Below are 16,664 nucleotides of genomic sequence, written 5' to 3' on the forward strand. Positions count from 1 at the left end.
TTTGTCAAGATCCTTGATGTCGGCCTGATCATTACAGGACACAGGAATGTAATGCATGTTGCCATTTTCATTTAGTATTTGCTTAGATGCAACAAACATGGGAAGTACTCCTTTCAATGAAAAGCCAGCAATCAGAGTGTAAGTTTTAGTGTTCGATGATATTGATTTTACAGCATCTGAGAACACTTGTTGTATCACTATTGAGACGAGAATACACCACAGTTACACACAATACACTCACTTCACGATGCCGTCAATGTGGGTTGGCAAAAACTCCTTAATAAGATGTCGTCGAGTGCACAAACAAATTCAAATTCTATAGGGATATGAGACTTTGTCTTTTTGTTTTATAGTACGATTTTTATAAATGAAACAGTTTGGGGAAATCAAGCATTTATTTACACAGCGTAAACATATGTCATACATGCATACCTTATGTAACACATAATTCGAAAATAATGACATTTACTCGTGGGGACAAAGCAGGTAGCGTTAAATAGGTTAACAATCTTCATGAATCTTCATATCCTGTTTACAATACACCATGTATAGTAGTGTGTATGCACTGTAAGCTTACTTATTAATACTTCTCAGAGTTACATCACGAGGACTGTTGGCAGATTCTCGTCAGCTGCCGAATGCATTTCCGTTTGTACTCACACACGTATAGTTGTTTTATATACCGCCATTTCTTCGCATAGTAATTATTTTAAGGACATGGTGAAGTTGCGATTAAACTTTCACATGAACCGTGTATGCTGAAGTAATGAAATGGCTTGCACATGTGAATATGAGACATTTTTATCCACAGATATATAAAACAGTTGTGACGTTGCTATCGACGATAAAAATATTAAAATTTGTGTCCGTTGATGGATGGGGTGTGATTTACCTGTATTAGTAAGATATTCTAACACCAGATTGTTTCTCAAAATTATCTGTTCTTCGAGACCCAAATATTTTCCGAAATATATTAAATTTTGAGATAGTTGATCTTAGTTATTTGATTTGAAATTTTTGTTTCAATTTTAATTAAATTAACATAGATTGTACCATATCTCTGGTTCTCACTTGCGCGTGTCTCCAGATATTGTTGCACTTTGCTCCAGGCAGATCGAAAATATTCCTCATTATTCATTATTTGATGTTATATTTCACTAGTTGAAACTCTGTTCAGTTAAAGAAGTATTGCGCAACCTTTGTTGCTTCCGTAGACCAATACAAGAAGTGTCTGTCTTCAAGTAATTACGTAATAATTGTTTTACACAAAACACCATAAAAAGGACAATTAGTTTAGTCATAATCGAGTATTTGCTACACGAATAATGTTTTTCAAGTTTGTACTTAAACAGGGTTTCAAGGAATAATACTACACTTTTCCACATAATAGTTCACATGTCCACCCGTATATGAGTAAGCATCTCAAACTACAAAAAGGCTGATAACACTATTCAATAGAGATAGAGGAAACATGACACCAGGAATAAAGGAAAGAATCACACAACAAGGAAAACATGGTTCACAGCTGTACAACAATATTCCATGATTACAGTATATAATATTTTTGAAAGCTTATACACGATAACATTTAGTTCATAACGGTCAAAGAACTCCATTACTGGAAGACTGCTGTACAGGTGTTTTATACACTCCGCTAGCAATCAGGGTTCAGGATGTAACTACAACTGCTTAAAACTGGAAGAAGGGAGCGTAAAATATTGTTAAGTTTCGTACTATTGTTGTCCACAGATATAACCATTTAATTAAGATCAATACTTCTGATTTTATATTGTAAAAATAGGAGTTTCCTAAATATGTACTCTCACATAGTAAAGAGCGGCAAATATGTTTCATTTCGAAGGATTCAAGATATATGTATATATATATTTATATAGCTCGATTGCCCCTAATTATATTTAGCACAGCTGTTACTGCTGCCATTAGGGAAATATGACACATGTACGCTACTAATACTTGTGAGAAAAATATACAATAATTCTTAAGCAAATATTTCATTGAAAGTAGTTGACACATACTGGAGATAAAGTGATTACATCCATTTCAACAATTTTCTCACCAGTTACACTAATATAATACAAAATCTTTTCTGCGTAGGAACAGGTAGAGGGACGATGAAATATTTTTTGTGGTTACCGATTTCTTCCATCTATCATGGAATAAAGATTTTGCTCATGTTAGCTTCTAACGTTCAGTATAATTATGGGAATTAATTGCTCACTTTTCCAGAGGTTACAGCATATTTTTTTCGTTTCGAGTACTACCAGAAATTTGCAACATAATATTATATGGACCTTTTACATCCCACGCTCTCGAATGCATAGACAGAAAACAGATACAACAGTATTTCGGCGGACGCAAAACATTTGATAAAGGTAAATATATGCTTTTCTTTAAAAGCACAGTCCATTGTTCTCTACAGTCCAATATTACTCTTATTTCTTGATATAAATTCTACCACATTCGTCGTAGCAGGATACTGTGAAGTTACATTTTGCAGCTAATTGAAATCCTAGTATTCACTGCACTATTTCATACGTAAGTCTGGTTTCAATAAAGGTGCCATTAAGTATGACATGATTGTAACTGTAATTTTTTACAAAATTTTTATATACTTTAGTGTCTAATAATTTATGGTACCCTGTCGTTTGCCTCTTCCGTACTGGTAATTAAACTCGAACTCGTGGATATAATACTGCAATAATATCAGCATTACGGTAATAACATTTCTGGAATAGTGCACGAAATTTTTATTTCTCAGGTACATATATACAGTACTGCCCCCTACTATATACAGAACTGTCTCCAGTCTTTCAATGGATCCTGAGAGTTGTCTTTGGCGACTAATCTTCGAATTTTATGTGAATTCTTATAATACTAGGAACACTGTGTTGCTGTGCCCTGATTTATTGGTGATGCTCTGATGATTGATGCCAATGATGATCTTCAGCTTAATTCGGGAATCAATTCACTTGCAATAGTAGTTCATTGGTCATAAAACGTTACATCATTAGACGACGGTGGCGACAAAAGTTTCAGTGTTTCCCGAGGCACGACCCACAGTGTTGTTTTTCACCAACGTGCGTCTTATAGCCCGCCTGAAATTCCTTTACCGGGGGAAGATGCTGGAACTAGCTGCACGAGTTGCGTGGGTTGCGGAATGGGGGAATTACGTGCCCTCCTGCGATCGGTAAGTTTAGTCAGCGGGCCAGCTCTGCACTGCAGAATGTCTGCTGTGTTACTTTGCTTATATGTGTAAAAAGGCGACACCTCCAAGGAAATCATTGCTAGTGATGTGATCTCAGAGTAGTATATATCTATACTGAACGGAGACACGAAGGCATCACTACTCAATTTCTAAAAGCATATTACATGAACAGTACAAATTACGACAAACGATTGTGCTAATACCATATCTCAAATACAGAATGTAGATGCAGTGCTGTATTTGGCAATGCTTCGTTTCATATAGTTAGTGAAAGTAAAATCTCAAATGTTATACCATGTAAAGAAAATACGCTGTCGCGCGTAAGAAAAACAGTATTTCATTAGCGGAAAACATCATCAAAGGAGAAACATTCGTAATTTTCAAGGCAAATAAACATATGCTTGTGTAATTTTGTATAGATTTTAGAAGAAATCGAGTTTCTTGACGTTTTACTATCTCCTTCCAGCTGTGATTTAAATCCAATATAACTGATTTGGAACGTAATGCAAACATATTTCAGCAATAAACATCTATAAATCCTTCACTGAAATGTTGGAAACGCCTATCACACACCTAACACAAAGACGCGTAAAAGAGATAAACACAGAATGCCAGGCGACAGGACATGCGTATATTAAAAGTAACTAAAACATTAACTGATGTAGTGATGCTTTAATACAGACGAAACTTAGGAAAGGTTCTTGTAAGGAGTGGACAGGAATGTAGCGAAGAAAAAAGTGACCAGCCCATCGACGTTATCCTGATCTATCTGATCGGAAGGAGGGTCTGCTTGTACGGCAACAGGATCCACTCACACAGCTAATAAACTCATAGTTCAGACACTTAATATTTACTACAAAAATCATTAAACACTGGCATTAAATCAAATGAGCTACTCACGAAATACTGTCTTCGTCACAGCTTACAAATATGGTATTTCAGACCGGGAATTGGGACAAGGGTTTAATATCGGTAGGGCACACAGAAAAATACCGGGTGTCTCTCCTAAGAGTCGTCAGTTGTATTTTCTCTGGTTTCTCGTTAGATCTTTTCCATTTCGTTTCCGCAACGTGTTGCGTAAGTCAGCTGAAACTATTACTGCTTGTCCCATCGTTCATGCGAAAGCCAGTGTCAGCAGAGAGCGTCGGTTTGTTTGCCATTAGAAGCAAAATGGATTTTAAAGCGGAATTTTTCGTTCCCACTCGGTAGAGTGGTTCCAGATTAGTATAGTGCGATATTTGTTTTATCTGTATGTATTAACAGGGCGAGTAAATCACGAAGAATAAACAGTAGTCCAGCAGCGACTACGTAGCGCTTCCTGCTTGGCGGGAGCAGTCAGCGCGAGCCAGTTCGGTGCTGTCGCTCCTGACTACTAGTTATTCCTCGTGATTTACTGTCCCTGGTAATGCATATCGACAGAAAAAATATCGCACTAAAATAATGTAGGATCATTCTATCGAATTGGCACGTAAAATTCTCCTTAATTTTTTTTTTTTTTTTTTTTTTTTTTTGTTTTTGAGGAAAACAAACCGATGCTTTCTGTTGACGTTGGGTGTCGCGTGAAAGACGTAACGATCACTATTTGTTTGGGCTGGCTCCAGGAACACAATGCAACAACTAAATTGGAATTATCTTCTCAAACAGCAGAGAAAATGCACTTGATGACTCTAAGGAGAGACACCCTCTACAGACGGATAGTATCCTGTTACCCACAGTCGAGATAATAACATAAATGGGTCTCTGTCTCTGCTTAGAACGTTAATAGCGAAAAATGTAACACGAAAGAATCTAATTCCAAAGAAATTAAATAATTGCTTAAGAATGAGCCTTAGCATATTGTGATTCTAGCGATTTTTTACGAACGACAAAACCACACATGACCTTACACAGATTAAGGTAATTTCTGTTCCCTCAGTTATCATACTCCTCCTGACGCGCGCGAGCGCGCGCGCACACACACACACACACATACACACACACAATTAGTGATATAGTGAAATAATATCAAGGGAAGTACCGTAAATCGTGGCAACATACGGATGTCACAGTGCGAAGGAATGTATAGTGCTCGTAGGGCTTCCATGTGGACAGTACACCTGCGTTCTTCCTGTGTCTTACTAAAAATGGGTTTCACATTATCCTATTAATACACCACACAAGACATAAATCTCGTCAGTGCTCATGTCTCGACTTTGTAGAATGTTGGCTATTGTACCACAACAGTATTTAAATGCAGCATCCGCGTTTGGCTTATTGTATTTAGTTGAGCAGTCACATAAATGAAACAACTAGAGTCCTCTTCTCTTGACAAACATATTTCACACTTCTCAGTAGCTTTTAGAACTAAGACGTATTTACGTGGGGCTTATCATCTTTCATATCGGCAATCAGTTTCTCGCATAATGCTAGACTCTTCTGCTTGCCGACATGAAAGATGAGTCGCCCCACGTACATGTCTTAGATGATGTTTCACGGCAGCTTGATGTTTTGGAGGCTTCACCAGTTAGATAGGATTCCTATAGAAGGTACAGAGCTAAATTTAATACACGTGGTTAACTGGTAGGTTTTAAATAGAGTGAGCTGCAATTCTAAGAGTGCACAGTGTTCTTAAATTTCGACACTTTGAATCCCTGCCTCTTGTCACTCTCGCCATTTCCCACTGTGACATAAGTGAAGTTAAACGAGTTCCTTACTACTCGATTAATGAGCCCTGTATCACAAACTGGCTGTAAATACTTTGCACTGGGTTTCGTTGAGCCTTTCATGGTTCATTTTGTAATAGGAGAAAGGGTATTTCAAGGGAGAAAAACGAACGGGTCCTTACTGTTGTTCATCAGGTGAACGTTGAGGAAAATGTTGTAAAGGAAATTATTGGGTGTCCATTTAATTTATATGCCTTTTAATTTCACCTTATCTCTGTGACATCAGCGGCAACAGCACTAATGGAAAGGTTATCTTTTACGTTCTGTTCATCCCTTACATTGCACTTATGAAAAGTCATTGACCTGGAATGGAATGTGTCACGTTGATTGCTGCACCCGGCGGTGTATGCTCGTGTGGTAGCAAATGAAGATAAGAAGAGTACACTTGATATGGAAATAAGAGGGTAGTGATGGCAACACTATAGTGTCACACAGGGTCTGCAGTTATCAGCTATGGACGCATTGGCGAGATGAGTCAGATAAGGTGGAAACTTCAGAGCGGTAACCAAAGAGACGCCATTCGCTGCCGCAGAACGTCTCTTTGATTCGCCGAGCTAACTGCAATAGTTCCACATGTAGAATATAAAATTAATAAATTAACAGTATGATGAGGCGTTGGTGGTTAGTGGACCTTCGACATTTTGGCAATTCTTCTGTAGGTTGCATGAGACACCACTGCAGAAGGTGTAGGTGGTCCATGACGTTCTCTGCTGTATCTGTCCAAGTACACACAAATAAGGACAAGATCTCAAATGAGATGTTGCAGGATAACTACAGAAACTACGCTACAGTATCTCAATGATTGTGATGGATGACGACATATCATCTGGTGCCAGTAATGTATTCTATGGATGGACCAGTGGAGTATGCTGTCATTTAAAAGTCATTTTGCGGGGAGACATGGTCCCTGTTTTTGAGTATTTTACCTCCCATAGTACTTTCACATGAACTTGATCTTAAACGTGATGTGCATTGGACCACTATAGACATGACGTGACCATGTTTCAGTAAATAAACAGCGATATTGTGATGGATGGAGATGAAATAAATAATTTCTCGAATATGTGCTATTTGGGATACAGTGGACGAGGGCATCGTTTTGAAACTGACATGGTGGGGAGGCAGAGTCACCGATATTGGGTATCGAATCTGCTCAATTATTCCAATCTGGACCAGTTCCTCCAGGTGTTCTGGGAGGGATCACCAAAGAAATGTCTTTACAGCGATGCAGTTATTTCATGGCGACATAGTAACGGATGACGTCATAACATATGACATCACAAAAATATATTAGTGAGGATCCAGTGGAGTTGAACATTGTTTCAGAAACAATTTGGGAATGATTTCAAATAAGTTGTGAGGGGGCATCACAATGGAAATGATTTTATAGTATCTCAGTCAATATAAGTAACATTGTGATAAATGATAACTAAATATTGGTACAATGCTTGTGTCTAGTGGTGATAAGGTACCGCTTTAAAATCGACACCACAGTGAGTGTCTAGAATTGGTACCCTTTTCACAGTTTGTTAACGGTCTTGCGGATGGTCGCGTCCATGATGATTGTAGTGGAGGTTCTAGCGTCACTCTCATGGCTGCACTTTGGGTTTCTGACATGAGGTCAGGGTCGTGACTGGTTCTGCCCAGTTCACAAATTATTGACGGTGGTGGAGGTCGTGGTGGCGTCACAACTGAGGCTGTACTTCGACCAATGCGCTATGGCTGGTGCTGCCGTCCTCACAGTTTTTGACAGTGGAGGTGAGGTGGCATTCCTGTCAGGGCTACACTTACGGTAGCCGACACAAGGACACGATTGTGACTGATGATGCTCACCTTGCAACATTTTGACGACGGTGGACGTACTGGTATCACTCTTGTCGCTGCAGGTAGGATTTTTGACTTGGTGTGAGGGTTGTGACTGTTGATACCTTACTCAGAGACTATTCACTGTGTTGGGGTGGTGGCATTACACTCAGAGCTGTACTCTGGGTAGTAGACTATGGTCGATGCTGCCCTCCTCCCAACTTGTTGACGGTGGTGGCCGTCGTGGCTGCACATGGGGTAGTCACGGGAAATGATTGTGACCAACGATGACCAACACACCGCTTGTTGATGGTGGAGGATGTACTGGCATCACTTTGATGGTTGTACTTAGGGTATTTACTACTGGGATAAGGTTGTGACTGACGCTGCCCCCCTCGCTGATTATTGACAGGGATGAAGGTGGTTTTGCAACACTCGAGGCTGTGCTTTGAGTAGTAGACTATGGTTAACGCTGTCCTCCTCACAACTTTTTGATGATGGTGGGGGAGGTGGCATTCCTGTCGTGGTGGAATTCGGGTAGACCACACGGTCACGTGACTCTGACCGACGATGCCCACCTCACAGCTTGTTGACGGTGGTGGAGGTGGTGGCGTCCCACTCGTGGGTGCGCTTGGGATAATAGACGCAGGGCCCAGGCGAGGGGGCGCGTGGCCCCTGGCGCCGGCTAGCGTGTCTGGTGACGCTGCGCTGCAGCCGGATCGAGTAGTGGCGGCCGTCGCCATTCGACACGAGGCTGTCGTCGTGCGTGCCGTCCGGCGAGTCGCGGCCCCCGTGGCCCAGCCACCGGCCGTGCGAGCAGAACATCTTCAGGAACAGACGCTTGAACTTCTCCCCGAATATTACGTAGATCACGAAGTTCACCGACGAGTTGATGGTGATGAGCAGGTTGCTCGTTTTGACCAGCTGGTCGATGTTTATACAGTAGAATGCCTCCAGAATGTTGTTTACCAGAGCGAGGATGTTGCAGAGGAAGAAGACGATGACGACACACAGGAGCATCGTCGCGAGCCCAATCTCCTTCTTCTGCAGCCGGGACAGGCGTTGCCGTTCTTGGTTGGCCTTCCTCACCTGCAACAAAACATATTTCGTTTACAAATTTATTTTCTACGACGTAATTACTTACAACACTTTGCCGGTGTTGACGTAGAAAGAGGTGAATGATTTTAAAATGGTCGAATTTTTAAAAAATGCCATGGCACATGTATGTTTGGCTCTGAGCACTATGGGACTTAACTGCTGAGGTCATCAGTCCCCTAGGACTTAGAACTACTTAAACCTAACTATCCTAAGGACATCACACACATCCACGCCCGAGGCAGGATTGGAACTTGTGACCGTAGTGGTCGCGCGGTTCCAGACTGTAGCGCCTAGAACCGCTTGGCCACTCCGACCGGCCACATGTATGTTTAATGGACAGTGCACACATACTTCAAGACTTTCAGACAACCAAAAACCAATGACCAGACAAACAAAATATTGAATATAAAAACATAAGTTGTTCAATTGGTTCAAATGGCTCTGAGCACTGTGGGACTCAACTTCGAAGGTCATCAGTCTATTCTAACTTACAAAACTTAAATCTAACTAACCTAAGGACATCACACACATCCATGCCCGAGGCAGGATTCGAACCTGCGACCGTAGCGGTCGCGTGGTTCCAGACTGTAGCGCCTAGAGCCTCTCGGCAACCCCGGCCGGCAAACTCATTTCAACAAGATATTAAGGTCCTGCGGTAACTCAGTCTAGTTCTACACAAAAATTCCGAGTGAATTAACGCCGCCTTGACGATTGTTTAGCACAAATATCTTCAGTGGAGAGACTGCCGCGGTGGCCAAGCGGTTCTAGGCGCTTCAGTCCGGAACCGCGCGACAGCTACAGTCGCAGGTTCGAATCCTGCCTCGGGCATGGATGTGTGTGATGTCCTTAGGTTAGATAGGTTTAAGTAGTCCAAAGTTCCAAGGGAATGATGACCTCAGATGTTAAGTTCCATAGTGCTCAGAGCCATTTGAACCGTTTTTTTCAGTGGAGACACAAGTACATAAGCAATGTTTGGAAAAGACCACAGGTCACGCTCATCTGCAAGGAAAGGAAGTAGTAGTGATTCACTGAACTAGTCTCCTTCATTACCCACATCTGTATGTAAGAGGTCACAAGAACATAGTTTTATTTCAAACACTGAGATGTAGATGGGAAAAGTACCCTTCTCAACGGAAATCAGTGTGACAATTGTGGTCAAAATGAATCATTTTTTTATGCATTTTTGTTACTTGCTTACAAGTAAAGTTACATTTTGATATACATTATTGAAACTTCCCATGATTGAATCCGTCAGGGCTGTATTTAAGAAGCAATAACTGACTGATCCAACAGGTGGGAGAGCTTATGTGCCATTCGATTCGATAGGTTGTCCCATACCAGAAACCGGCTGGTTAAGAACCGGCCGAGCTCGTAGTAGAAGTACACTCCTGGAAATTGAAATAAGAACACCGTGAATTCATTGTCCCAGGAAGGGGAAACTTTATTGACACATTCCTGGGGTCAGATACATCACATGATCACACTGACAGAACCACAGGCACATAGACACAGGCAACAGAGCATGCACAATGTCGGCACTAGTACAGTGTATATCCACCTTTCGCAGCAATGCAGGCTGCTATTCTCCCATGGAGACGATCGTAGAGATGCTGGATGTAGTCCTGTGGAACGGCTTGTCATGCCATTTCCACCTGGCGCCTCAGTTGGACCAGCGTTCGTGCTGGATGTGCAGACCGCGTGAGACGACGCTTCATCCAGTCCCAAACATGCTCAATGGGGGACAGATCCGGAGATCTTGCTGGCCAGGGTAGTTGACTTATACCTTCTAGAGCACGTTGGGTGGCACGGGATACATGCGGACGTGCATTGTCCTGTTGGAACAGCAAGTTCCCTTGCCGGTCTAGGAATGGTAGAACGATGGGTTCGATGACGGTTTGGATGTACCGTGCACTATTCAGTGTCCCCTCGACGATCACCAGTGGTGTACGGCCAGTGTAGGAGATCGCTCCCCACATCATGATGCCGGGTGTTGGCCCTGTGTGCCTCGGTCGTATGCAGTCCTGATTGTGGTGCTCACCTGCACGGCGCCAAACACGCATACGACCATCATTGGCACCAAGGCAGAAGCGACTCTCATCGCTGAAGACGACACGTCTCCATTCGTCCCTCCATTCACGCCTGTCGCGACACCACTGGAGGCGGGCTGCACGATGTTGGGGCGTGAGCGGAAGACGGCCTAACGGTGTGCGGGACCGTAGCCCAGCTTCATGGAGACGGTTGCGAATGGTCCTCGCCGATACCCCAGGAGCAACAGTGTCCCTAATTTGCTGGGAAGTGGCGGTGCGGTCCCCTACGGCACTGCGTAGGATCCTACGGTCTTGGCGTGCATCCGTGCGTCGCTGCGGTCCGGTCCCAGGTCGACGGGCACGTGCACCTTCCGCCGACCACTGGCGACAACATCGATGTACTGTGGAGACCTCACGCCCCACGTGTTGAGCAATTCGGCGGTACGTCCACCCGGCCTCCCGCATGCCCACTATACGCCCTCGCTCAAAGTCCGTCAACTGCACATACGGTTCACGTCCACGCTGTCGCGGCATGCTACCAGTGTTAAAGACTGCGATGGAGCTCCGTATGCCACGGCAAACTGGCTGACACTGACGGCGGCGGTGCACAAATGCTGCGCAGCTAGCGCCATTCGACGGCCAACACCGCGGTTGCTGGTGTGTCCGCTGTGCCGTGCGTGTGATCATTGCTTGTACAGCCCTCTCGCAGTGTCTGGAGCAAGTATGGTGGGTCTGACACACCGGTGTCAATGTGCTCTTTTTTCCATTTCCAGGAGTGTATTTGACGCTAGTAACTATGTGGTGAAAGAGTCTTGCTGTTTAGGCGCCGAAGTGAACTGATTTAATAACAAATAATCATTATGTTAGGCAAAGGTCATCAATGAGGTCTGAAGTATTATATACTGGTACGCAAAACTTAAGGACGCAAGTAACTTTCTCACGATGTGTCCCTGCCAAGTAATATAGTTCGATGACACTTGGATTCCTCGGTGCATTGCGTGTTCCCCCTTCTCATCTTGTGAGGGTGCGTCCATCATTGTCGAACGTGATCGTTTTGATAGTCCAGGCGCTATGGTGTAGGAAGGCATGATATTGCAAAGGCGTATCGATCTCCAAACCTTCGAACACGATACACTCACCAGTCAGGGTCACTTGTGACTCTACACACCTTCCCCACGTGAGGCTTTTAGGAGGAGCATTCCGCCCTGAATTCAATTTAGCGATGACAATGTGAGACTTCAGCGAACTCCGTGGAGATCACATATATTAAAAGCCACGTCACGCCGTGTTTAATGTCTAGAAAACTTCGCTGACTTCCATGTAGTTATTGTTTTTGAAAAGAAATGTCATTTCCATTCCCCTCATTACGCATTTCTTTCAGTTACCTTCTGTACTAAGTTGTAGTAGTTATTTCCATGTATGATCCAAGTTTCATCCAGCTATGTTACTTGGTGAAAGATACTTCCGTCCCTGAAATTCATATTACGCGTTATTGTAAATTTGAAACGGGCCGAATGTATCATACAGACTTCCAAACTCTTTGTATTAAAATTTAGCATATTAGAAAGTCATTCGCTGCTAGGTTCTGGCAGAGGTAACATCACATACCACTTGTGGTAATCCTTTTTCCAGGTGTACAGCGGGGTGAACATTTAAACATACCGAGCGAGGTGGCGCAGTGGTTAGACACTGGACTCCCGTTCGGGAGGACGACGGTTCAATCCCGCGTCCGGCCATCCTGATTTAGGTTTTCCGTGATTTCCCCAAATCACTCCAGGCAAATGCTGGGATGGTTCCTCTGAAAGGGCACGGCCGACTTCCTTCCCCATCCTTCCCTAATCCGATGAGACCGATGACCACGCTGTCTGATCTCCTTCCCCAAAACAACCAACCAACCAATTTAAACATACTTGTTACCTTATGATATGTTATTTACTATGACATTTATTCTAAAACGTCCGCAGCTCGCGGTCGTGCGGTAGCGTTCTCGCTTCCCGCGCCCGGGTTCCCGGGTTCGATTCCCGGCGGGGTTAGGGATTTTCTCTGCCTCATGATGACTGGGTGTTGTGTGATGTCCTTAGGTTAGTTAGGTTTAAGTAGTTCTAAGTTCTAGGGGACTGATGACCATAGTGCTCAGAGCCATTTGAACCATTTTTTTATTCTAAAACGTAAACGGTGTGTTTACAATCGGCATATTAGGGATGAAGATATAAACTGAGTGGTCATAAAGCATAGGGAAAGTTGTCCCATTTCAAGTTGTGTCTTATATGATGCCCGACTATCGCGGTTTCGTGTGTCATATAGTCCCAGTGCGGACGATATTTGTGGAGTCTGTTAATGAGTGGTGTATACTGGACATGACACCGAGTGTACGGACTTCCGATGTGAGATGGTAATCAGTGGAGGAGGCATGAATCGTACCATGTCACAAATTAGACAAGTGTGGGGACTTGTCAGCCTCAGCAGTGCCTAACTGGGTTTTCAGTATTCTAGAAGCAATGTTTTCACTAGCGTAATTCAGACCCACAAGAAGTCTTTGATGAACAGACGTGAGGTCGCATCTGTACATCAGTACAATGTGATCGACGGTCTGCTGACAGTCCGATCACCGCCGATTTGAATGTGTGGCGTCAGGAACCAGTTTTCACTACGACAGTACCGTAAATGCAAAACATTCACCACAGCCATCAAATTTCGACTCGCGTCCCTTTGCTCGTCAACATCGACCCTGGACCATGGAAGAGTGGTGGCATGTATCATGGCCTGCTAAATCCAAGTTTCAGTTGTATAAATCTGCTGCCCGACTGCGAGTTTAGTTATTCCACATGAAACTATGGGTATTGCTTGTCGAAAGATTATGTCAGGGCGTGACTCAGTGTTGTCTGAGATGTGTTTGCATGACCGCAGTTAGGTCCCATTGTACGGCTACAGTCACCAGCGACAGGTGCTCGTTATGACGACATTCTTTGCATCCCTTTCTGGCAACAGAGTACCCTAATAAGTGACGTATCACCGCTCCTTGTTTGCACTTAGGTGACTTGATGAACACTCATGTAAGTTCACTACGATGGGTTAATCTTCTAGATCAGCTGATCCTAACCTGATTATGAACTTATTGACTGCTGTCCATACCAGTGTACGTTCCCCAGCACCAACTACCCAAGAACAGTTTTGGGTCACAGTGAACAAGACTGCTTCAGCTGTATGACAAATCGTTATTTCTGATCCAACTAGTTTCGTGCTGTTAGAGCTACATTTTCAGGTACAGGTACACAGACTTATTTTATAATTTAGTCCAAACGATAACTAGTAGATGACCCAACATGATGTAGTCCAATGAACTTATCTAGGTGGTCACTGCGGACTTCATGTTGTCACGCCGATGTTAAACCTTACTTTTCCCATATGGGGATGATGTTCCCTGCATTCTGCTCTATTTTAAATTGGACCGACCTCTTGACTGTTAAGCAATTTTATCACAATTGGAAAAAGAATGTTGGGTCATTGCTTTGGAATAAATTATGAAATAAATCTGTATCACTGAGGATGTGACTCTAAGGCCGTGAAAGTAGTTGGATCAGAAGTAAATATTTATTATACAGCTGAAGTGGTCTTATTTATCATGGTTCAATTCTAATGTTTACATTCTTACAGTGCTATTTTTTTTACAATTTTGGGTGTTCCACTAGAAGAGATGCGGCTCAATGTCTCTCCAAAACGATTCCAATAACGCTGTGAGTTGATGCTTCGACGTGTTACTACAGTTCTGAGCGCTCACGTAGGAGCGAATCGCTATTAACATAGCATCCAACGCCTTCCCTTGATATTTGGCCAATCAAAGTGTTTCATCAGCGTTGACGTTCTGGGAGACAATACAGTTGGATACCTCTAGTTCCTGACAGTAAAATAGCATCTCCTTATTACTTTAAAATATCTACACTAGACATCACTCATCAAGCAGTAGCAACTTATGTCAAAACTTTTAATGGAGCTGACGAGTGTTTCTGTTGCGGGGACAACAAAAATAATAGTAAGTGGTACCTGTTTCCCAACGACCATACCATCACCGGCCACGCATTCAGTGGAAATAACAGCTTTATCCACATGGCAGATTATTTTGCAATAGAGTAATTCTACGACGACAACAGTACAGGCTGTGGGAAAAGTAATGGTAGAGGTTCTTCACCAGTCATGGAGGTAGCACTTGCATGGTTTCCGAAGACATCGATCGAATGAGCCTCACCTTGTCGTCTTTACTCACGATATCCAAAGTGGCATGGATGGTGGAAATGCTTTTGATTCAGTACCACATCAACGGCTTCTAAAGAAAATTCTTCCTCTAGGATATCTAACCAGATACTCGTTTGTATCGAAGATTTCCTGACCGGTGGGATGCAATACGTTTTCCTAGACTGATAGTCATGTACAGGCACAGAAGAGAGCGCTCCAGAGAAATGTAACAGAAATGTCGAAGATCATTGCATACGTTACTCAAATAGCGGACAGTATTAGCTGTCATCTCAGGCTTTTCGCAGATGATATTGTAATGTATGTCGATATTACACCCGTGGGAAATTCCAGTAGAATCCAGTTGGGTCTCCACCATATGTCAGCCTTATGCAGTGACTGGCACTTCCCCTTAAAGTAGAGGAATGTAAAGCTGTCCCCCTCACAAATTTTAAGAGCATGGTATCCTTTGACTACTGGATTAATGAGATACACCCAGAGTCAGTCACATTATAGAAGTATTTGTGAGAACGACGTGCAGGATTATGAAATGTATTGCACGTATAAACTCAGTTGTAGATGAAGTAAGACTACAACACTGGGAACCTGCAATTTTCCTACGAAAGAGATTCTATTCAAAACACTAGGTACTGCCTGGTCTTTCAAGGAAAGGATATTAGCACTGAACGTCGCGTCGACGACGACGAGGTTATTAGAGACAGATTACAAGCTGACAATCAAAAAATAAGTTCTAGGATTCTCATCGGTGCTACAGGAATGTCAAAACACTCCTCCGTATAAATTATGAGTCATTATAATATCGCTGCGCGGAGTGTTCAAGGGGTTTGAGGCGCTATGTCACTGATTGCGCGGCCCCTCCCGCTTGAGGTTCGAGTCCCCCTCGGCCATTGGTGTGTATGTTGTTCTTAGCAGAAATTAGTTTAAGTTAGCTGAAGTAGTGTGTAAGTCTATGGACCGATGACCTCATTTTCATTAATGAAGTCTGTTCCACAGTTCAGATTAAAGTGAATTCTCATAGTGTGTACGAGCCAATGGAAGTAAACTCAAAGGAAACGCATTTACGATGACATTAAAATAATATGGTGTAAATATCCAGTATGAAACTATCGACTGTAATCTGGCTGGCTACGTGTGCTACTAGCAAAATTTTCAGGAGAACGAATTTTGCATTTTCTGGCCGATTCTCTAGCGGAATTATCTGAGACTACTAAGAATGTGAAAATATGATTCATACAGGGTCAATTTTCCGCTCACTTCTATACCTCAAGCAACATGGTGGATTCCTTTTCTACTGAATGGACCTGACGTGTGGAACTTTTACGCCAACTAGCGCGTCAGACTTTGACCTAAATTCTTTTTATACGTCATCTAAAATCCCTATTTTGTGAGTAAGAAATCCTTGACACTGTCGACTAGAATCGTAGGATACCACATGCCATTGTCATTGTGCGAAGGCGCACAAACGTATAGGATCTTGTTTGCCAACCTATTCCGAAAAGAGTTGATCGTAGGAAGTCTGGGAATAGCTAAAACGGAAACGACGTATCCATTTGACAGTGA

General features: G+C 42.9%; 1 protein-coding gene across 1 annotated transcript in view; it reads right to left on the reverse strand.

Annotated features, from left to right (window-relative positions):
- Positions 1-4,766: 4,766 nt before the first annotated feature.
- The window catches only part of LOC124555515 (FMRFamide receptor), a 721,972-nt gene continuing 710,074 nt past the window's right edge, over positions 4,767-16,664 (reverse strand). Inside the window, exon 4 of the mRNA XM_047129461.1 lies at positions 4,767-8,820. Coding sequence (XP_046985417.1) covers positions 8,311-8,820 — 510 coding nt within the window. The 3' untranslated portion in view covers positions 4,767-8,310. The remainder of the gene's footprint in view (positions 8,821-16,664) is intronic.

This window comes from Schistocerca americana, chromosome X (genome assembly GCF_021461395.2).
Source record: "Schistocerca americana isolate TAMUIC-IGC-003095 chromosome X, iqSchAmer2.1, whole genome shotgun sequence".
Taxonomy (NCBI): Eukaryota; Metazoa; Arthropoda; class Insecta; order Orthoptera; family Acrididae; genus Schistocerca; species Schistocerca americana.